The sequence below is a fragment of the Anolis sagrei genome, chromosome 5, assembly GCF_037176765.1.
Source record: "Anolis sagrei isolate rAnoSag1 chromosome 5, rAnoSag1.mat, whole genome shotgun sequence".
NCBI lineage: Eukaryota > Metazoa > Chordata > Lepidosauria > Squamata > Dactyloidae > Anolis > Anolis sagrei.
In genome coordinates, this window is record NC_090025.1 from 1759376 (window position 1) to 1783551 (window position 24176).

The 24176-nt window shown below is 45.3% G+C and overlaps 1 protein-coding gene across 8 annotated transcripts in view; it reads left to right on the top strand.

Annotated features, from left to right (window-relative positions):
- Positions 1–24176, top strand: part of DYSF (dysferlin) — a 284587-nt gene that overhangs the window by 151275 nt on the left and 109136 nt on the right. For all 8 annotated transcript variants that reach the window (XM_067468433.1, XM_067468436.1, XM_067468437.1 and 5 more), the window contains 6 exons: positions 7151–7244; positions 10846–10923; positions 14475–14656; positions 14842–14982; positions 20251–20280; positions 22550–22573. In XM_067468433.1, the coding sequence (XP_067324534.1) occupies positions 7151–7244; positions 10846–10923; positions 14475–14656; positions 14842–14982; positions 20251–20280; positions 22550–22573 (549 nt within the window). The remainder of the gene's footprint in view (positions 1–7150; positions 7245–10845; positions 10924–14474; positions 14657–14841; positions 14983–20250; positions 20281–22549; positions 22574–24176) is intronic.

Genomic DNA, 24176 nt, shown 5'->3' on the forward strand with positions numbered 1-24176 from the left:
TGTTTTTATATGTTGTACACCGCCGTGAGTCGCCCCAGGGCTGAGAACGGCGGTCTACAAGTGCAGTAAATAAATAAATAAATAAATAAATAAATAACAATAGTATTTCAAAGCACTTAATTTCAGTGCAGAGAGTCCCAGTAGTAATTTGGCATCAAAAACAAAGCGATACCAGTAACAAAAATATAACCCGGATTATAGCGCTGCCTTATAATCCGGATTAAACTCAAACTTAAGCAATTCGCTTGAAAGCTGGCACAGCACAAAAACACAGTCACAGAAGATGGAAAAACGAAGTCCCAGAATGAGGAATTGTTCAAGCACAAAGTTATAAGAGTTTAAAGTCCAGAAAGCCAAAAACGATAGTCAAACCGGTCTGTGGTCAAGCCGTTGGTAAACAAACACTGGAACGCAGGAATCACCAAGGAACAGGAATTCAGGAACACACGAAGCTGTAGCCCAAGAACCCAATTTCAAGAGTTGGCAGTACAAAGAGTTATGTCCAATAAAGACACTTTGCCTTCTGCAAAGCATCATGCAAACAGAACCCACTTTTATCTCAAAGTTCCTCCTCAGAGCTTGATGAGCTCCCCACCCTCACTATCTCTGAGGATGCTTGCCATAGATGCATCCTCACTCCCTCTGAGGATGCTTGCCATAGATGCAGGCGAAACGTCAGGAGAAAAATTGCCTCCAGAACATGGCCATATAGCCCAGAAAAACCTACAACAACCCATGGATTCCAGCCACGAAAGCCTTCGACAATACATTCCCCACCCTTTCTTCATCGCTCTCCACCTCTGCCAGCGTCTGCTAAGACTTAGATCCTGCCAAGAGGTCCTTGGCTGCCAATCCTCAGTGAACCCCTCAAATTCCTCACTGGAGGTGGGTTGATTGCAAATGTCCCTTGTTTGTTGAACATGGGTCCAATCCAATTCCTCCTCTTCCATATCACTCCCAGACCCAGAACTCCTTTCAAACCCCAGGAAATCCTCATCCTGTGTTGGCGCAGTAAGTATTTCCTGGATGCGCTTCCTCTGCAACTCCCCTTCAGACTCCGGATCGCGAGCAGCCCTCTTTACACCTCTGCTCTCTTCCCCATCCCCCATTTCACAATCTGAGAAGCCTTGAAACGTGTCAGTCTCACTTGGGGCCATAATGATTTCCCTAATGCGCTTTCGCTGTTGTTCTCCCTCCGACTCCTGAGCAGACCTTTTCTCTCTGCTACCAGGAGTAGCAACGCTACCAACACGCTGAACTACAACACAAGAGCTGTAGTTTTATAGTTTATTGAGGAGAAAATCCAAGTCAAAATAAAGAATAAGTGTTGCAAAGTTCCAAAGATTAAGGTTAAATGCATCATATAGTTCCAAAGATCTTCAGGAAAAAGCAGAAGACACAATCCTATAGGCAAAGTTCAAACCAGAGTCCCAGGTACACGCAATGAAACAATTGCTCCAATAATCACAATGCAAGAAATCCCAAGCGTACTGCTTTCCAGGCTAAGGTTATTCCATGAAGCTTTCAGGTTAGTAAGCTACGTTGAACTGACACTTTCTCTTGGTTTGCAAAAGGCCTTTCTAACATGAAAACATGTGGCTCTCATCATCATAAAAGCATTGTGATGACCTTTCACCGAGCTGGCTTCTCGTCTGCCGGCCAGATTAGAACTCCGCCTGACCGTCAGATCAAGACGAGCTTGTCAGGTCAAGTAACTATCTACACTTTCGGTATCAGTGTGGGAAGGCACCTGTTCACTATCTCCTTCGTTAAAATTCCTTTCTGCTGGGACCGGCTCTGTTGACACTGCACTGTCTGTGGGAGCCTCAGAGGCAGGCCCAGAGATTTGAGGCATAGACGAAGAGTCAGGAAGCTGGATCCCAGCAGAAATCTGAATCCCATCGTCCTCATCATCAGAAAACAGCTCAGCCACAACAACCACAAAGTGAGGAGCCTCCTGGAGTCTTCCTTGGACCCAGAGCCATTCTCCAAAACCATCACAGAGTAGGATCACAGAGTAGGGTGAGACCCCCAAAGGCTATCCAGCTTGACCCCCTTCTGCTCTACCAAAATTTCAATTGGTTCAACGGGTAGGCAGCCAGTTTACTAACTGGAGTGAGTTACAGGGAGCGGTCAACCGCTGTTTAAGGAGCTCCATTGGCTGCCGTTCATTTTCCGGTCCCAAGTCTCCTTGTTGACCATTGTAGTTCCTTCTCAACTTGACTACTTGAACCTTGCAGTTCCTTCTGATTCAAATTGTTGAATCCTTGCAATATCTTTCCATCAAATGGCCCTTGTGGGTCTTTCTGACCCAAACAGTTGAATCCTTGTAATTTCCTTCTTATTTTGACCTTGTGGTTCCTTCCATCTCTACTAGTTGGACTCTTGAAATTTCCTTCTAACTCTACTAGTTCATCCTTACAATTCCTTCCATCTCTACTGGATGCCCATTTCAGGTTCTTCCAACTCTAGTAGTTGAATCCTTGCAATCTTCTTCTCATTCTATTACTTGAACCTTATGGTTCCTTCCTATTCTACTAGTTCTCTTTGTGGTTCCTTCCATCTCTACTAGTTGGGTTCTTGCAATTTTCTTCTCACTCTACTAGTTGACCCTTGTAGTTCTTTCCATCTCTACTGGATGCCCATTTGAGGTTCTTCCAACTCTAGTAGTTGAATCCTTGCAATATTTTTCTCTATTAGTTGAACCTTATGGTTCCTTCCTACTCTACTAGTTCTCCTTGTGGTTCCTTCCATCTCTACTAGTTGGGTTCTTGCAATTTTCTTCTCACTCTACTAGTTGACCCTTGTAGTTCTTTCCATCTCTACTGGATGCCCATTTGAGGTTCTTCCAACTCTAGTAGTTGAATCCTTGCAATATTTTTCTCTATTAGTTGAACCTTATGGTTCCTTCCTACTCTACTAGTTCTCCTTGTGGTTCCTTCCATCTCTACTAGTTGGGTTCTTGCAATTTTCTTCTCACTCTACTAGTTGACCCTTGTAGTTCTTTCCATCTCTACTGGATGCCCATTTGAGGTTCTTCCAACTCTAGTAGTTGAATCCTTGCAATATTTTTCTCTATTAGTTGAACCTTATGGTTCCTTCCTATTCTACTAGTTCTCTTTGTGGTTCCTTCCATCTCTAGTAGTTGGGTTCTTGCAATTTCCTTCTAACTCTATTAGTTGACCCTTTTAGTTCCTTCCATCTCTACTGGATGACCATTTCAGGTTCTTCCAACGCTAGTAGTTGAATCCTTGCAATTTCTTTCAATGCTACCAGATGACTCTTAAGGTTCCTTAGAAGGAAATTGCAAGAATCCAACTTGCAATTTCCTTCTAAGTTGAATCCAAGTTGAATCCAAATTACAAGAATTGAACTGTTTGGGTCAGAAAGACCCATAAGGGCCATTTGATAGAAAGATATTGAAAGGATTCAACAACTTGTATTGGAAGGAACTGCAAGGTTCAAGTAGTCAAGTTGGGAAGGAACTACAACGGTCAACAAGGAGAGTTGGAAGGGATCTCCAATGTTATCCTAGAGAGATAGAAACAATTGCAATGGTCAACGAGTAGCAGAGTAGGAAACAACCCCAAGCAAGGATCAACCAGTAGAGTTGGAAGAAACTGCAAAGACTCACTTGGATCTCCAAGGGTTAAGTAGCAGAGTTGGAAGGAACCACAGCTGTCAGTAAACTCCATTGGTTTACTGTTGCGGTTCCTTCCTTCTCTACTGGATGACCATTTCAGGTTCTTCCAGCTCTACTAGTTAAATCCTTGCAATATTTCTCTAATTCTACTAGTTGAATGACTTGTAGTTCCTTCCATCTCTTGGTTCTCAACCAACTCTACAAGTGGACGCTTGCAGTCTGTTTTGGAAGGTTGACCTTCCCGTTATCTCCACGGGATAACATTGGAGATCCTGTCCAACTCTCCTTGTTGACCATTGTAGTTCCTTCCCAACTCAACTACTTGAACCTTGCAGTTCCTTCTGATTCAAGTTATTGATTCAATTTATGGAACTACAAGTAATTCAACTAGTAGAATTAGAGAAATATTGCAAGGATTTAACTAGTAGAGCTGGAAGAACCTGAAATGGTCATCCAGTAGAGAAGGAAGGAACTGCAACAGTAAACCAATAGAGTTTACTGACAGCTGTGGTTCCTTCCAACTCTGCTACTTGACCCCTTAGAAATCCTTCCAAATCCATGGTGAGTCTTTGCAGTTTCTTCCAACTCTATTGGTTGATCCTTCCTTGGGGTTGTTTCCTACTCTGCTATACTGGTTGACCATTGCAATTGTTTCCATCTCCATGGGATAACATTGGAGATCCCTTCCAACTCTCCTTGTTGACCATTGTAGTTCCTTCCCAACTTGACTACTTGAACCTTGCAGTTCCTTCTGATTCAAGTTGTTGAATCCTTGCAATATCTTTGTATCAATGACCCTTCTAGTCTTGGAAAGGTTGTTGGTATGCCTTCCAACTCTACCAGTTGACCACTAGGTTCCTTCTAATGGTGTCTAATGGTGACATTCCAGGTCTTCCAGATCTTCAAGGTGACCCTTCCAGTTTCTTCCAACTCTCTTAGATGACCCTTGCCATGCAATGCTTTCCAGCTCTTGCTTAGGATCCAAGGAGTGGGAAGGTGGTGAACCGTGGTGGAAAATAGCTTCTTTTGCAGAAATAAAATCTTGCAAGACCCAGTTCTCCCCAGTGGACAGAAGGGCTTAACCACCTTCCTGACCAGTTCCTGGGGCCCAGTGTCTGGAAACCCCATCCCTTGCTCTTTCCAAAGGATGCCCGGCAATTGAAACTATTGCATGACCATCTCCTGGAGCCCCCTCCTCTCCATTTCCCCAAAACGTCTGCAATTAGGAGGTGAGAAAGGCGCCTAAAAGCGTTGGCTGCGCCATTAAGAGAGGTTCCCCTCCATTAATTATATTGGCCGGGGCTCTTAGCGGAATATGTTTCACAGCCAGTGCTCCATTTACATCTGGGTTGGAGGAGGCCCAGGATTCAGGCCATTCCCATTGTCGAATTGATGCCGTTTGGTGCTGTTTTAATTGCTGTGGCTTGGTTCTATGGAATGATGGGATTGGTAGTGCGCTGAGGCTCTGTTCTTCTTTGGCAAGGAAGACTTAAAGGTCTTGCAAAACCGCAATTCTCACAAGGCCAGAGAGTCGAGCCACGGGAGTTGAATGAGTCTCAATCTTCATTAATTCTGCAGTGTACAAAGGGACTTCCAGTGAATCTAGGATCTCAAATGGCCAGCATGCCTACTGTTGCACTCCAGGACAGGAAAAGCCCACTGACAGATAATTAAAAAGCAGGAAAGTAAAAAGCACTTTAAAGAAATAAGTAAAGCCAATTAGATAGGAAGATAAGCAGGAACAAAGTAGTCCAGGGTAATAGTCCAGCAAAGTGTATAAAAACCAAGGCAAAACTTCCCAAATAAAATGCAAGGAATCAAGAAACATGAACCCAAGGAATGAATATAGAGCATAAAAATCCAAGGATCAAAACCATGAAACAAAGGCACTTAAAATATGCATTTTCCAAACAAAGCTTCAATGAACAAGGACGGGATCTTGACTTGATTCCAAACAATGCTTCATCTGACTACATATCCTATACTTCGGACTTTTATCTCCTCTTTAGCTAAGTCTCTTAACACTCAGAAATTGGTTTCTCTTTAGCTGAGAATTTCTTATCTTTTTCTCTCAAAGCTTGGCAGACCACTGAAGCCACTGTTCAGCTCTCCTGTTTTGACTAAACACCTCGCATCTATCTATTTGCTCATTATCCATTTGCGCATTAATTTCTGTAGCTGGGCCAGATGCCGAGTTGTTTTCATGTTCCCTATCAGGGGAACTCTCTGGTAACAATTCAGAAAGCACACCATCATCCCCACACCCCTCAGCAGGAGCTGAGGCTAACAGCGGGAGCTCACCCTGCTCCCAAGATTCAAACTTCTGATCTGCTCACATTTGCATGTTTTGAACTGCTAGGTTGGCAGGAACTGAGGCTAACAGCGGGAGCTCACCCTGCTCCCTTGATTCGAACTGCTGATCTGCTCACATTTGCATGTTTTCAAACTGCTAGGTTGGCAGGAGCTGAGGCTAACAGCGGGAGCTCACTCTGCTCCCCAGATTCGAACTGCTGATCTACTCACATTTGCATGTTTTAAAACTGCTAGGTTGGCAGGAGCTGAGGCTAACAATGGGAGCTCCCCCTGCTCCCAAGATTCAAACTGCTGATCTACTCACATTGGCATGTTTTCAAACTGCTAGGTTGGCAGGAGCTGAGGCTAACAGAGGGAGCTCACCCTGCTCCCCAGATTCGAACTGCTGATCTACTCACATTGGCATGTTTTCGAGCTCTTAAGTTGGCAGGAGCTGAGGCTAACAGCGGGAGCTCACCCTGCTCCCTTGATTCGAACTGCTGATCTGCTCACATTTGCATGTTTTCAAACTGCTAGGTTGGCAGGAGCTGAGGCTAACAGCGGGAGCTCACTCTGCTCCCCAAATTCGAACTGCTGATCTACTCACATTTGCATGTTTTCAAACTGCTAGGTTGGCAGGAGCTGAGGCTAACAGCGGGAGCTCACCCTGCTCCCAAGATTCAAACTGCTGATCTACTCACATTGGCATGTTTTCAAACTGCTAGGTTGGCAGGAGCTGAGGCTAACAGTGGAAGCTCACCCTGCCCCCCAGATTCGAACTGCTGATCTCCTTACATTTGCATGTTTTCGAATTGTTAGGTTGGCAAAAGCTGGAGCTAACAGTAGGAGCTCACCTTGCTCTCCAGATTCGAACTGCTGATCTACTCACATTGGCATGTTTTCAATCTGCTAAGTTGGCAGGAGCTGAGGCTAACAGCGGGAGCTCCCCCTACTCCCCCAATTCTAACTGCTGATCTACTCACATTGGCATGTTTTTGAACTGCTAGACTGTGAGGAGCTGAGGCTAACAGTGGGAGCTCACCCCGCTCCCTGGATTTGAACCAACATCCCACCTCCAAACTATAGTTCCCAAATATTTCATAACATGGAGCCATGATGGCCAGAGTGGTGCCAAACCGCATCTGTTCCCCAGTGTGAATGGCCTTCCGCATCTTCCTTCTCCTCCCAACGCCTTCCTTTTGCCTCCTCTTTCAGGGCGGAGTGACAGATGATAAGAGCGACGATGGCAAGTCCGTGTCAACCCTCAACTTTGGGGTGAACCGACCGACCATTTCCTGCATCTTTGACTGTGAGTCGCCCTTCTCTAAGGATGATGGGACTTGCTGTTGGTCGAAGTCTGTCCCAGCGAGAGTGCATTTGCATGGGAAAAGTCAGACCGTGGGTCAGAACTCCCCTCGAATACTAGTACTAGGTCACACTGTGATTTTGTTCCTAGGTTTGAAGTCGAGGAAGAATTTAAAAGGGTCTGGCCCTGAAGGAGAGACCGTGCGAATCCACCAAAAAGGGCTCGCAGATAGTGTTAGAATTGAGCTAGGAAAAATATGGCACCAAAATGGAGTCGTTTCATCAATTCGCGGATACGGGGGCCCGAGGGGTTTCCGTATCCGCGGTTTGAAGAAACGCAGATTCGGCCTCCCTTGTGGGCCAGGGGCTGCCCGCGGCCCGGAAAAGGGTGAATTCATGCATTACATACTAGTGAGTCAGTAAAAGGACACAATGTATCACTATGAAGAGGTGAAGGTTACAATTCAATTAGTCTTCATTGAGGGTTTTGTTACAATGTTTGGCTGGGGAAAGAAGCGAAAGGCGAGAGCTCAAGGCTGCAGAGAGTCCCTGGTTGAGGCTGCTGCTGGGGCACATTTCATCAGAGCATCCAGGAAATGTGGAACTCCCTGCAGCTGGTCAGATCAGCTGGAAAGCAGGGGTCTGGGGCGAACTCGGCATCAGGTTCTCAATGTTATTTCCTAATTGGCTCTATCATTAAAAAACATGGGGAAAGTTTACTAAACTGCACAAACTTTGTTTTTGCAAGAGGGACATCCTGCGAGAGCACATTCTGCTCTTGGTGTCCTCGAGCCCTGGACCTCCTTTCGCCACAGACTGACCAGATGACCCCATGTAAACATTTATTAAAAGCAGAGTGTAGGAAGAGCAAGCAAGAACATAAAAGGGATCAAAGTTCAAAAGGTTATGTCCATGAAAACCAAAGTCCAAAAATCCATTCTTCTTCTTAGGCGATCCCTCGTAGTCTGAGGATGATGGTCCTCCAAGTGATGTGTTTTGGGGATGGGTCTGTAGGTGACCGTAGGGCCTTATTCTTGACCCGCATCTTCTCCCGCAGTGAGGGCATCAGTTTCCAGGTGGAAGGCAGTCCCATTCGGGGTTGGCTTGATGCACCTTCCTCTTGGCATGTTTCTCTCTTTCACCCTCTATTCGTGCCTCTTCAAATTCTTCAGCACTGCTGGTCACAGCTGACCTCCAGCTGGAGCGCTCATGGGCCAGGGCTTCCCAGTTCTCAGTGTCTATGCCAGAGTTTTTAAGGTTGGCTTTGAGTTCGTCTTTGTGAAGGAGTGTGGTTAAAGCTTACTGCCACCTAATGTGTGAGGAAAGCTGGGCAACGATCAATATCAGCTTAGGAGCTATTTTATAAAGGGACTATTAATTACAGAAGGCTTTATTCACTTGATAGCGTAGCGTTTACTGTCCCTGGCTTGACTTTACTTCTTATGCAGGCTCTTTGCCTTGAAAGAAACTGTATCAGGCAAGGCTTGAGGAAAACAGTAACAAGTTTATTTTAACAGGAGTATAACATGTTTAACTGTTTCTTCACAAGAGGCACAAATCTTGATTGGTTACATTAATAAGGTTTCATGAGTAATCTCAGGCATAGACTTCAAGAGGTTTCTATAAGCAGATGTAACTCTTCTGGACAGCTGTCCTAATAAAACAAATAAGCTAAAAGGCTTATTAACAGAATTGGCTCCCAGCCAAACCTTGATTCTTAACTCAGAATCAATAACCCCCTGTAGTTTTATCACTACTGGGTCCTTTTCTGTAACCCCTTTGGTCACCAATTAATTCCCTGAATCTCCACCCAGAGATTCAGTCTTCCCTATAGCACACCGGCTACAGACACATTCCCTGAATCTCCACCCAGAGACTCAGTCTTCCCAGTAGCTCACCGGCTTACTGACTGACTTTCAAAACAGCTGCCCCGTGAAGAGGCAGTTGGCTCCGCCCCTGTTGCTATGGCAACCCAGCTAACGCCAAGCCACCATCTCCAACAAAACATAATCCCCCATACTTACCATCTATAAACTACTGTTTAAATTACACATAACCAAAGGAATAAAATTTACACATCGTCACAGTCTTTCAGTCTCTTTTCCTGTCCTCCAACATTCCATTTTCTGTTCTTGAGTTCGGAATAGAGCAACTGCTTTTGGAGACGGTGGTTGGACATTCGGACAACGTGGTCCAGCGGAGTTGATGGCAGAGGAGCATCGCTTCAATGCTAGTGGTCTTTGCTTCTTCCAGCATGCTGTCGTTTGTCTGCCTGCCTTCCCAAGAGATTTTCCGGATTTTCCGAAGGCAGTGCTGATGGAATCGTTCCAGGAGTTGCATGTGATGTCTGTAGACAGTCCACGTTTCGCAGGCATATAGTGACAATGAAGATCCACATAGTTAAAGCAATGGCATTCCCCATAGAAGCAAAGACCACCAGTGTTGAAGTGATGATCTTCTGCCATCAGCTTCGCTGAACTGAAGGCCACGTTGTCCGAATGCCCAAAGATCACCGTCTCCTAAAGCAGTTACTCTACTCTCAACCTAAGAATGGAAACCTGAATGTTGGTGGACAACAAAAGAGATGCAAAGATGGGCTTAAAGCTAACCTTAAGAAATGTGGCATACTCACTTACTTACTTAGGCGATCCCTCGTAGTCCGAGGATGATAGTCCTCCAAGTGTAGTATCCTGGGGGTGGGTCTGTAGATGAATGTGGAGCCCTCTTCTTGATCTGCATCTTCTCCCGCAGTAAGGGCATCGGTTTCCAGGTGGAAGGCGGTCCCGGTTGGGGTTGGCTTGACACACCTTCCTCTTGGCACGTTTCTCCCTTTCGCCCTCCATTCGTGCCTCTTCAAATTCTGCAGCACTGCTGGTCACAGCTGACCTCCAGCTGGAGCGCTCAAGGGCCAGGGCTTCCCAGTTCCCAGTGTCTATGCCAGAGTTTTTAAGGTTGGCTTTGAGCCCGTCTTTAAATCTCTTTTCCTGCCCACCAATATTCCGTTTTCCGTTCCTGAGTTTGGATGGAAAGTGTTAATGTAAGATTAGTGTAATGTGAATGTTTAAATGTAATTTTGTGCAATGCCTGTGAATGTAACCTGATTGCATTACCAGAGAGTGTATTGACTCTGAAAGGGTTAATCAAATCAGTCAAGCCTCTAATGAACTGTGAAGATGTGACCCTGAGTGTGCCTGGAACGCGTAGGGAGGATCCAGAGATAAGGTTTCGTTGGTCCTTCTTTGTTGTGTCTTTCGTCTTGTTTCCTGTCTGTTTGGTTGGATGTAAATGCGAATGTGTGCTGTTGTATATTTGCTCTGCTCAGTAAAGTTAAATGTTTGCTTTTACTGAAGTCTCAAAGTGTCCATTCTTCTAAGCTCCAAAGCTTCTGTCGCACTCTTGACAGAAAGATCATTTGGAAATATTATACACATTGTCAAGTTGTTGTTATTATTATACACTGCAATATCATCCAGTTTATCCAAGCAGCTTGCTTTCTTTGTCGGTGTGTTGGACTGCGCCTCCCATCGTTCTTGTCTGTGGGAGCTTCTTGGCATGCATTTTTTGTTTACATGTTGTTGTTTGTTTATCTTTTCCTCCCACTGTAGATGGAAACAGGTACCACTTGCGCTGCTACATCTACCAAGCCAGGGATCTCGTTGCCATGGATAAAGACAGCTTTTCAGGTGAGACACTTTGCTTCTTAGACGCACAATATAGAAGGTTAAACCAACCCCGTATGAGAGTTTCATACAATATGCATGTGTGTATATATGTAAAGGTAAAGGTTTTCCGCTTGGCATTAAGTCTCGTTGTGTCCTACTCTGGGGCTCATCTCCATTTCTAAGCCGAAGAGGCGGCGTTGTCCGTAGACACCTTCAAGGTCATGCAGCCACTGGCATGACTACATGGAGTGCTGTTACCTTCCTGCCAGAGCGGTTCCTATTGATCTACTCACATTTGCATGTTTTCAAATTACTAGGTTGGCAGGAGCTGGGGCTAACAGTGGGAGCTCACCTCGCTCTCCAGATTTGAACCGCCAACTTTACAGTCTGCAAGTTCAGCAGCTCAGTGGTTTAACCCACTGCACCACCGGGGGCTCCATATATGTACACACACACACATATATGTGTGTGTATGTATGTGTGTGTGTCTATCTATCTATCTATCTATCTATCTATCTCCATCGCTATACATAAATTATATACTTTTCATATTGTTGGAGTCCAGCTTGTGATTGTGTCTCAGGATCAGGGTGCTTTGGATGTGGGGAATGATGTAAATGAGGTTTAAGATGGCAATGGTTTGGTCAGTGGTATTGATTTGGGGCTTGAAAACAACTCAGCACCTGCAGAAACTAATGAGCATATAGATAGGTGAGCAGAAATTAGTCAAAACAAACAGGCCGAGCAATGCCTTCGGCGTTCTGCCAGGCTTCAACAGAAAAAGATAAGGGCCTCTCAAGGAAAGCGAAACCAGGCTGTGTTGGAGTTCAGCCTGTGATTGTGTTTCAGGATCGGAGTGCTTTGGATGTGGGGAATGATGCAAATGAGATTCAAGATGGCAATGGTTTGGTCAGTGATATTGATGCAGACAATGACAGAGAGACACCTGTTCCAAGTGTAGTTTCCCATGAGAATGTTCCTGCAGGGCGTAGGGATGATGGTTTACTCCCTGAATTGCTCCCAGAGAGTTCCCAGGATTTGGGACTTGAAAACAACTCGGCACCTGCAGAGACTAATGAGCATATAGATAGGCGGGCAGAAATTAGTCAAAACAGACAGGCCAGAGAGTTCCCAGGATTTGGGGCTTGAAAACAACTTGGCACCTGCAGAGACTTATGAGCATATAGATAGGTGGCCAGAAATTAGTCAAAACAGGCAGGCCGAGCAATGCCTTCGGCGTTCTGCCAGGCTTCAACAGAAAAAGATAAGGGCCTCTCAAGGAAAGCGAAACCAGGCTGTGTTGGAGTTCAGACTGTGATTGTGTTTCAGGATCGGGGTGCTTTGGATGTAGGGAGTGATGTAAATGAGGTTCAAGATGGCAATGGTTTGGTCAAGGATATTAATACAGAGAATGTCAGAGAGACACCTGTTCAGTGTGTAGTTTCCCATGAGAATGTTCCTGCAGGGTATAGGGATGATGATTTATTCCCTGAATTGCTCCCAGAGAGTTCCCAGGATTTGGGGCTTGAAAATAACTTGGCACCTGCAGAAACTAATGAGCATATAGTTAGGCGGGTGGAAATTAGTCAAAACAGACAGGCTGAGCAATGCCTTCGGTGTTCTGCCAGGTTTCAACAGAAAAAGATAAGGGCCACTCAAGGAAAGCGAAACCAGGCTGTGTTGGAGTCCAGCCTGTGATTGTGTTTCAGGATCGGGGTGCTTTGGATGTAGGGAGTGATGTAAATGAGGTTCAAAATGGCAATGGTTTGGTCAGTGATATTGATGCAGACAATGATAGGGAGACATCTGTTCCAAGTGTAGTTTCCCACGAGAATGTTCCTGCAGGGTGTAGGGATGATTGTGTTCTCCCTGAATTGCTCCCAGAGAGTTCCCAGGATTTGAGACTTGAAAACAACTCGGCACCTGCAGAGACTAATGAGCATATAGATAGGCAGGCAGAAATTAGTCAAAACAGACAGGCCAGAGAGTTCCCAGGATTTGGGGCTTGAAAACAACTCAGCACCTGCAGAAACTAATGAGCAAATAGATAGGAGGGCGGAAATTAGTCAAAACAGGCAGGCCGAGCAATGCCTTCGGCGTTCTGCCAGGCTTCAACAGAAAAAGATAAGGGCCACTCAAGGAAAGCGAAACCAGGCTGTGTTGGAATTCAGACTGTGATTGTGTTTCAGGATCGGGGTGCTTTGGATGTAGGGAGTGATGTAAATGAGGTTCAAGATGGCAATGGTTTGGTCAAGGATATTAATACAGAGAATGACAGAGAGATACCTGTTCAGTGTGTAGTTTCCCATGAGAATGTTCCTGCAGGGTATAGGGATGATGATTTATTCCCTGAATTGCTCCCAGAGAGTTCCCAGGATTTGGGACTTGAAAACAACTCGGCTCCTGCAGAAACTAATGAGCAAATAGATAGGCGGGCGGAAATTAGTCAAAACAGGCAGGCCGAGCAATGCCTTTGGCGTTCTGCCAGGCTTCAACAGAAAAAGATAAGGGGCGCCCAGGGAAAATGAAACCAGTTTCTGAATGCTTGGAAAGGCTTAAAAGTTCCAAGCATGGAAAATACAGTCAGATGAAGCATCGTTTAGAATCTGTCAGGGATGCTTTGGTTGTATCTTCCTGCCTAGTAGAAGGGGGTCCGACTGGATGCCCTCTGGGGGTCCCTCCCAACTCTAGGACCCTTTGGTTTTATAGACCGATTTCTCCATGAACCTGTTGATGTTTATGAGTCTGGCTGGCCATCTGTTAGGGCCGCTTCGCTTGTATCGTCCTGTCTGGTAGAAAGGGGTCCAACTGGATGCCCTTTGGGGGTCCCTCCCAACTCTAGGAGCCCTTGGTTTCAATTCGAACACAACCTCCAAGGCGCCAAAGAGCTGGACGTCGACACTGTTGCAACCCAGAGCAGGAAACGAGACCATAACAATCCACCACACTTGACTGTGGTGAGACAGGAGAGACAGGCCCAGGCTTCAAAGTCAAGGGGAGTTTCAAAGAATATCTTCTTTGGTTTAAGGGGCCTCCTGCTGGGTGTCTCTTTAGATCAAGCAACGTTTGGGACTGTGGCTGTGCCTTGGCAGAATTCCTGTGTTCCATGGCCGGTAATCCCAGAGGCTTCTAGTTTTCAAGCACATGGTTAGTGAGATGCTAACAGGTTCCTGGTTCTTGTATTGTGGCTTTTGGAATTTTGCTCAAGTTCAGGGATTCTACTGACTGCTGTGTTTCTATTGTGGCTTTTTGACTTTGCATTTACCTTTCTTTTGTAACCAATTTTTCATCAATAAACAAGGATTGTTTTTCCTACAGTCCAGTGTGGTGGATTTAATCTTATGGTCTCGTTTCTTGATCTGGGATGCAACAACCCCAACACTTACCTCCTTTCTGTCTGTTCTGCCCCTGTTTGTCCAAACGGCATTGAATGTTTGACATGTATGTGTACTAGTCTGCCATGAGTAAGCTTGGGGAGATTGGGTGGAATAGAAATAAATAAATTGTTGTTGTTGTTGTTGTTGTTGTTGTTGTTGTTGTTGTTATGATCACGCCTCTCTCTTCCTGTGCAGACCCGTATGCCGTGGTCTCCTTCCTGCACCAGAGCCAGAAGACGGTGGTGGCGAAGAGCACCTTGAACCCCACCTGGGACCAGACGCTCATCTTCTACGAGATCGAGATCTTCGGGAACCCGCAGAACATCGCCGACGCCCCTCCGAACATCGTGGTCGAGATCTTTGACCACGACACCTATGTGAGTGTCTTTGAGGAGTGGGCCAATCGTAGCAGGGAGCCCAGCATAGCCAGTGTTACCTCTCGCAATGACCTTCCCATAACACAGAATTTGAAACAGTGTAGATGCATCAGTGGAGAACCCGCTGCATGTCTGGGCCATACGGGAAGGTCGAAAGGCTCACGGGGTGTTTGTGTTTTGAACAGGGAGCTGACGAGTTCCTGGGCCGCTGCCTTTGCAAACCCAGTATGGACCCAAAGCCCAGGCTGGCCTGGTTCCCTGTCCAGAGGGGCAGACAGGCGGCCGGAGAGCTGCTGGCCGCCTTCGAGCTCATCCAGCGGGAAAAGGTGAGCCATGGGGGGGGGGGGGGCATTCAGGGTCATTGAGTCACAGACAACCAAAGGCCATCCAATCCAACCCCCTTCTTTCCACCAGGCAGGAGGGACACCATCTGAACATTAGGAAGAACTTCCTGACTGTGAGAGCCGTTCAGCAGTGGAACTCTCTGCCCCGGAGTGTGGTGGAGGCTCCTTCTTTGGAAGCTTTTAAGCAGAGGCTGGATGGCCATCTGTCAGGGGTGATTTGAATGCAATATTCCTGCTTCTTGGCAGAATGGGGTTGGACTGGATGATGGCCCAGGAGGTCTCTTCCAACTCTTTGATTCTATGATTCTATGATTCTATGACACCATCCAAACCCTCCCAACAGATGGCCATGCATTTCCTGCATAATAATAATAATAATAATAATAATAATAATAATAATAATAATATAGTTGGAGGGGACTCCCAAAGGTCATCCAGTCTGGCCCCCTTCTTTCCGCCAGGCAGGAGGGACACCATCCAAACTCTCCCAACAGATGGTCATGCATTTCCTGCATAATAATAACAACAACAACAATAATAATATCAACAACAATAATATAGCTGGAAGGGACCCCCCAAGTTCATCCAGTCTAGCCCCCTTCTTTCTGCCAGGCAGGAGGGACACCATCCAAACCCTCCCAACAGATGGCCATGCATTTCCTGCATAATAATAATAATAATAATAATAATAATAATATCAACAGCAATAATATAGCTGGAAGGGACCCCCAAAGTTCATCCAGTCTAGCCCCCTTCTTTCTGCCAGGCAGGAGGGACACCATCCAAACTCTCCTGACAGATGGCCATGCATTTCCTGCATAATAATAATAATAATAATAATAATAGTAATAGCAACAACAATAATATAGTGGGAAGGGACCCCCAAAGGTCATCCAGTCTAGCCCTCTTCTTTCCACCAGGCAGGAGGGACACCATCCAAACTCTCCTGACAGATGGTCATGCATTTCCTGCATAATAACAACAACAACAACAATAATAATATCAACAACAATAATATAGCTGGAAGGGACCCCCAAAGGTCATTGAGTCTAGCCCTCTTCTTTCCGCCAGGCAGGAGGGACACCATCCAAACCCTCCCAACAGATGGCCATGCATTTCCTGCATAATAGTAATAATAATAATAATAATAATGATAATGATAATGATAGTAATAGCAACAACAATAATATAGTGGGAAGGGACCCCCAAAGGTCATCCAGTCTATCCCTCTTCTTTCTGCCAGGCAGGAGGGACACCATTCAAACCCTCCTGACAGATGGCCATACACTCCCTGCATAATAATAATAATAATAATAATAATAATGATGATGATATCAACAACAATAAAATAGTTGGAAGGGACCCCCAAAGATCATCCAGTCTAGCCCCTTTCTTTCTGTCAGACAGGAGGGACACCATTCAAACCCTCCCGACAGATGGCCATGCAACCCCTGCATAATAATAATAATAATAATAATAATAATAATAATAATAGCAACAACAATAATATAGTGGGAAGGGACCCCCCAAAGGTAATCCAGTCTAGCCCTCTTCTTTCCGCCAGGCAAGAAGGATACCATCCAGACCCTCCCGACAGATGGCCATGCACCTCCTTAATAATAATAATAATAATAAAAGTAATAATAATAATAATAATATCAACAGCAATAATATAGCTGGAAGGGACCCCCAAAGTTCATCCAGTCTAGCCTCCTTCTTTCCACCAGGCAGGAGGGACACCATTCAAACCCTCCCAACAGATGGTCATGCACCCCCTGCATAATAATTATAATTATAATAATAGCAACAACAATAAGATAGTTGAAAAGGACCCCCAAAGGTCACCCAGTCTAGCACCCTTCTTTCTACCAGGTAGGAGGGACACTATCCAGACCCTCCCAACAGATGACCATGCATTTTCTGTTCTCTGAGACTTACTATCTTTTCGTAGAGCTTGTAAAACTTATTTATTTAGCCTGGCATTTGAATCTTGCTGATTGAATTTTTTCTTTGATTTTAAATGTAGTGTATCGTATATGTATATTGTAAACCGCTCTGAGCCTTCAGGGAGTGGTGGTATACAAAGTTGATTAATAAATAAATTATTATTATTATTATTATTAATAACAACAGTAATAATGATCACAACAACAACAATAATAATATAGTTGGAAGGGACCCTCAAAGGTCATCCAGTCTAGTCCCCTTCTTTCCGCCAGGCAGGAGGGACACCATTCAAATTCTCCCGACAGATGGCCATGCACCCACTGCATAATAATTATAATTATAATAATAGCAACAACAATAAGATAGTTGAAAAGGACCCCCAAAGGTCATCCAGTCTAGCCCCCTTCTTTCTACCAGGTAGGAGGGACACTATCCAGACCCTCCTGACAAATGGCCGTGCATTAACAACAACAACACCAACAACAACAGTATTGGAAGGCAGCCCCAAGAGCCTTTCAGTACAGCCCACTTCTGCTTGAGGATCTCTCCCAGTTCCAGAGTAATGTGTCTTGGCTGGGAGTCCAGTGGAGTCTCCTTCCTTCTCTGGAGGTTTTTAAGCAGATGCTGTATGGCCACCTGTCAGGAGGGTTTTGACGGTGTCTTTTTGCATGGCAGAAGGGGGCTGGGCTGGATGACCTCCGGAAGGGTCCCTTCTTGCCCGCTGAGCCTATGCTTCTCTCCAGAAATTCACGTCTGGCTCTGCTCCTTTCTCTTCTCCATCCTCAACCTGTCCCCTCAAAGTCCTTTTCTCCTGCTTTTGGCCCAAATCCTTGCCATCGAGTCCAGGAATGGATCCTCTGGGTTGCTGCCAGTCACACCTCATGGAATGTTCTCGTGTACGCAACAACAGTTTTGGCACCAAGGCTTTGTTTATTGTTTAGATGTTCTTTTTACCCTTTGTGCTTCAGGTTGCATTTGCACCATGGAAGGAATGCAGTTCGATTCCACTTTAACCCCCGTAGCCAAATGCAATGGGATCCTGGGAGCTGTACTTTGCCCATTCTGGCAAAGATGGGTACAGATAGTGCAATACTACAACTCCCAGGATTCTGTTGCCTTCAGCCAGGGGTCAAACTGCATTCCTTCCACAGCGTAGAGTCTCAAAGTTTGCAAAGCAACCCATGGCATAGGTGTTTACTCTTGGGTCTAGGGAGAGATTTGCAAGTGGTTGGCATTTTGCAGCAGCAATGTGACTCCGTTCTGGGTTTGAGTCCGGATGTTAAAGAGCCTCTCCAAGGCTCTGCATCTTGTCCTGAAAACCAATCCCACAACTTGCACATGTCCTTTGAGGTTCTGACTAAAACCCAAAGCGGATTACAATCATAGAATCCTAGAATCCTAGAATCAAAGAGTTGGGAGAGACCTCGTGGGCCATCCAGTCCAACCCCATTCTGCCAAGAAGCAGGAATATTGCATTCAAATCACCCCTGACGGATGGCCATTAGCCATGGAATTGCCAAGCAAGCCCCTTCCTGAAAATGCAAAATTTCCAAGAACTCATGCAGTTGCAGATATTGATCACCCATTTGGATCGATAAAGTTGACAGCCACATACAAAAGCCGCAGGAAAACAAAAAGTAATACGTTTTTTTGCCAGAAATGCCTACCTGCTTTAAGTGGTACTTATTTACCTACTCAAATTTTGCTTTTGAACTGCTAAGGAGGCAGAAGCTGGGCTAAAGGCCAGGAGCTCACCCTAATTCGGGCTTTGAACTGCCAACCTTTTGATCGGCAAGATTTACTGCAGCTGGCAGTTAACCTGCTGTGCTAAATCCCAGCCCATAACAGATAGAAGTGTTGCACCTCAGATTAAGCTTCACCTTGCTCTCAAACACCACCAGACCACGGCTGTAAGGATTATAGTTTATTGTAAGGTTTCCAAAAGAAGGCAAAGGTTAAGTCAATACAATGTTCCAAAGTTCAGGTAAAATGCACGGTACAGATCCAGAAATCCTTAAGAGAAAATCAAGATAAACAAGAGTCATGAAGCAGAAAGCACAAACCCTGTGCCAAGCAACTTAGCCCAAAAGCAGCACGAAGAAACCCAGGCTCCAAGCCTCCTGTCTCCCAATGCAGAATCATGAAACTGCTAGCAGAAAGCCACATTGAAACTGACAGCTGTGAATCGCCAGTGAAAGCCCTAAACACTTTTATACATCAAAACAATCTATTTTCCCACTGCTCCCTTGACCCATCGCTGACCTAACTTGGCAGCGATCCTCGAGCTTCTTCTCACAGTTGTGTTATCCCTTTGAAGCAGCACCTGGGCCTCCTCCTTATCATCTGCATACGTGTCCTGTGAGAACTGCTTCTCCAACTCTACTGCAGGCTGAGAAAACTGTTGAACCACAACAAGAAGGACATATTTATTTATTTAGAACTTTTATATACTTCTCACCTCCGTAGAGGGACTCAGGCCGGTTCACAGCAACAGTATCACAAACAATCGTTTAAAAACATCACATCCCATAATACACTAAAACATAAAAATACTAAAATACAGTCATATAATTACATTGGCCAAGTCGTCACAATAAAATCATAGTTCATCACCATCCGTCCGTGTAGTCACGAGTTATTGACTCACTCGTCAAATGCCAGTTTCCAGAGCCAGGTTTTCACCTGTTTTCTAAAGGTCAGGAGAGAAGGGGCAGTTCTAATCTCCAGTGGGAGGGAGTTCCAGAGCCGAGGGGCCACCACCGAGAAGGCCCTGTCCTTCATCCCCACCAGATGCGCTTGTGAGGCCGGTGGGACCAAGAGCAGGGCCCCTCCAGACGATCTTAACAACCTTGATGGTTCATAGGGGAGAATCCGTTCGGACAGGTAAACTGGGCCGGAGTCGTTTAGGGATTTATAGGTTAACACCAGCACTTTGAATTGTGCTCGGAAGCTAATTGGCAGCCAGTGGAGCTGGTGCAACAGAGTAGTATGCTCCCTGTACCCCACTCCTGTTAGTAATCTGGCTGCCGCTCGTTGGACTAGTTGAAGCTTCCGGGCAGTCTTCAGAGGCAACCCCACGTAGAGAGCGTTGCAGTAGTCTATACGGGATGTAACCAGAGCGTGGACCACCGTGGCCAAGTCAGACTTCGCAGCTGGTGCACAAGTTTGAATTGTTTGAAAAGCTCCCCTGACCACTGCCGAGAACACCGACATAGACGCCTAAAGATTTGGCAGGGAGCCTTAGAGGCCATCTAGTCCACGCTTTCCGCCATTCAGACTTTCTCTCTGTTCTCTTTCTTGCAGCCGGCTATCCACCACATCCCTGGCTTTGAGGTAAAGACTCTTCCTGGCTCAAAAGTCCCAAGGCTTGGCGTTTGGTTGCCAGCCCAAAGCAAATGTTTCCTGTGCAAGAAACCTGTTTTCTGTGCAGAAAATTCTTGTTTTTTGTGTGTCTCTAAATGCCATAAAGCATAATTCATCCATTGCAAAACAACAACAACAAACCAAACCAAATCAAAACAAAACCCTTTCACCCCAGCTATCTACCTTGTTTTTGTTGTTTGCAAAACAACAACAACAAACCATATCAAAACAAAACCCTCTCACCCCCAGCTATCCGCCATGTTGTTGTTGTTGTTGTTATGTTTATTTATACCCTGATTTATCTCTCCTGAAGGAAGAGAGATATATTGATATAGAATAAGAGTTTTGGAAAATGGAAATCTCCAGAACCTTTTGGAGATTTTATGATGTTTGGAAAGGGGTGACCTTGTTAGAAGTCATAACTTTTTGAAAAACGATACCACAACCTTTCGGTAAAAACCATGACCTGTTAAGGCTCATAACCTTTTGGGAAAATGGCATTCATCATGCAAGGCAACTAGGTTTCTCAGTTGTTAGACTGATGTCCTAGATATCTCTTTGAATGCTTAGGGACAAAGATATGCAAATGCACCATATATATAAATATATATGGAGCAGATTTACACAAGTGTTCCTTTAGTTGCCCAAAAAAATCTACTCTCTCTTAAAATATATTTGCCTTTAAGTCATGCTCTCAAGAGACAAAAATAAGCAGACTTCTTTAAAAATAACATTGCTGGTTTACTCACAAACTTCATGTATTCAGCCTAGAGGTACTTTGCATATCAGTCCTGTTACAGATAGAATTTGAAGTCATTTCTTTGTGTAGGTAACACAAGGCATTATTCTTATAACCAACAGTCCAAAGTCCAAAGTATCTCTCTGTTATGAGAGCCTAATTGAGTCTCTGTCTAGTCTGAAAGTCCAATGGAGTCTCTAAGTATACTGTTCCTACTGAAGTCGAAAGCATACATTTGTTTCCACTAAAGTCTCTAAGCATATTGTTCCTACTGTTGTCTTAAAGGCATACAGTTTCTGAAATGGAGTCAGAGTCCTGAACAGTCCCAGATCTTGTCACTTGGTCTGCAGCCCCTCCCACAACATAGAGTTAAGGAAAACTACAAACCAGTGCACACCTATACAATACAGTCCGCAATCTGGATTATATACATAGAATCATAGAATCATAGAATCAAAGAGTTGGAAGAGACCTCATGGGCCATCCAGTCCAACCCCCTGCCAAGAAGCAGGAATATTGCATTCAAATCACCCCTGACAGATGGCCATCCAGCCTCTGCTTAAAAGCTTCCAAAGAAGGAGCCTCCACCACACTCCGGGGCAGAGAGTTCCACTGCTGAACGGCTCTCACAGTCAGGAAGTTCTTCCTCATGTTCAGATGGAATCTCCTCTCTTGTAGTTTGAAGCCATTGTTCCGCGTCCTAGTCTCCAAGGAAGCAGAAAACAAGCTTGCTCCCTCCTCCCTGTGGCTTCCTCTCACATATTTATACATGGCTATCATATCTCCTCTCAGCCTTCTCAGCCAAATAACTAGTATAGGAAGCTTGAAGAAGGTTGCTATTTCCAACATAGATATGCAACAAGCATTCAGTTTCTAAAATGGAGTCTGAGTCCTGAACAATCCCAGATCTTGTCACTTGGTCTGCAGCCCCTCCCACAACTGTGAACCAGTGCACACCTATACAATACAGTCAACAATCTGAGGCTTGAAGAAGGTTGCTATTTCCAAAAGAGACATGCAATAAGCATACAGTTTCTAAAACGAAGTCTGAGTCCTGAACAGTCCCAGATCTTGTCACTTGGTCTGCAGCCCCTCCCACTACACAGAGTTAAGGAAAACTGCAAACCAGCGCACACCTATACAATACAGTCAGCTATCTGAATTACATACATAACACATAACTAGTGAAGGCTTGAAGAAAGTTGCTGTTTCCAACAGAGATATGCAATAAGTGACCGGCCCAAGGGAGTATGTTGGTTCACTGAGGAACCTGCAAATCCCAAATCCCAGCCCAATGCTTTCTAAGTACTGGCTGTGCTCCAACTCCCAACTCAGACCCTTTCAAGCCCTTGGAACCAAGTGCATAATGAAACCCAAGAGGGTTGATATTTTAATGATTTGCAAATGCAATATTTTTTTCTCATTGTTTTTCCCCCTCTCCTTCTTTCTCTTTTCTCTCTCATTCCTCCTCTTCTGCCTTAAACCTGGAAAACCCCACAGATGGAGCTCTCGGTTTTGGATGAGGTGAGGCATTACTAAGATGATTTCTCTCTCTGTGTCTCTCTCTTTGGTGGCATCATCTCAGAAGGGCTTCCCATAGGCATGTTATTGTTGTTGTTGTTGTTGTTGTTGCATGCCTTCAGGTCATTTCCAATTTATAGCAACCTAATTGTGGGGTGTCCTTGGGGCTGAGAGAGTGTGTCTTGTCCAAAATGTACCAATTAATAATGAGAAAAACAAACTAACTAGGATAGTACACAAGCGGGGATTCGAACCCAGGTCCTCAGAATCATCGTCCCAATGCACAAACTATTGGATGTTTATGCTCAAATGTGAAAGGTCTCGGGCTGCGAGGCCAGCGGTGAAACAAATCTGTTTGAAAATGTTTAGCCTTTCATTAGCACAACATCTACATGTTGTGAATAAATTAATAACATTAGCAGAGTCAAAAGCACAACAGAATTGAGCTGAGCTATAGTCAGGAGAGTTTGCATTTAAAAGGAAAATGTCAACATGTGTGTTGAGCAGGGGTGTCCAAACATGGGAAGTGTGGGCCTGCTTTTGGCTGATGAGAGAGTCAAGTTAGTTGTTGTTGTGTGGCTTGAATGCATTTCAGACAGTGGCATATTCTGCCACAGAGTCTCCTTCTCTGGAGGTTTTTCAGCAGAGGTGGTGGCATGGCTATCTGTAGGGAGGGCTTCAATTATGGCAAAGGGGAGCTTATAGTTTCCACATGGCTCTCCCCTTTTCTTCCCAAGGGAAGAGCCACGGCAAAAGGGCAGCCTGAGGAGCCCAACATTTTTGGGGCCCTGATCCCCAAGAAGGAAGGGAAGGAGGGAGGGAGGGAGGGAGGGAGGAAGAGAGGGAGGGAAGGAGGGAGGAAGAGAAGGAGGAAGAGAGGAAGGAGGGGAGGGAGGGAGGAAGAGAAGAAGGAAAGGTGGAAGGGAGGGAGGAAGAGAGGAAGGAAGGGAGGAAGGAAGGAAGGGAGGGAGGGAGGAAGAGAAGAAGGAAGAGAGGAAGAGAGGAAGGAAGGGAGGGAGGAATAGAAGGAAGAGAGGAAAGACGGGAGGAAGGAAGGGAGGGAGGGAGCAAGAGAAGAAGGAAGGGAAGGAGGGAGGGAAGGACGAAGAGAAAAGGAAGAGAGATAAATCCTTCAAAGGTACATAGGAATGAACAGGAATCTTGAAAAAATGGGGAACCATGAACTTGGAGTCATGAACAGGAGTACAATCCCCATTAGCAACGTTGTCTCCTCTGAAAGGCCTGAAACTAAACCACTTAATTTAAGTCCGCCAAGGTACCCATGACATCATCCTTAACACACCTGGACTTCAAAGTCCTATCTCTAATTCTTGGGGAATCTCTTCATTGCCTGCTTTTCATGCCCTGAGTCCTGAGATCTAATCTACACTCCCTTGAGAACTCTTCAGCTCCCCAAGGCAGTTTCTCTAGGGAACAGCTAGTTTCACTTTCCCTTGTTGTCTGAGAGTGGGCTAGAGAATCCAAAACACCAGTCTCGTCTATCTGCAACCCCCTCCCCTCCCTGCACTCACAGACTCCTCACTTGGGAATCCATCATCCCTCTCATCCTCTGAACATTCACAGAAATCTTCTGATACTTGTCTGA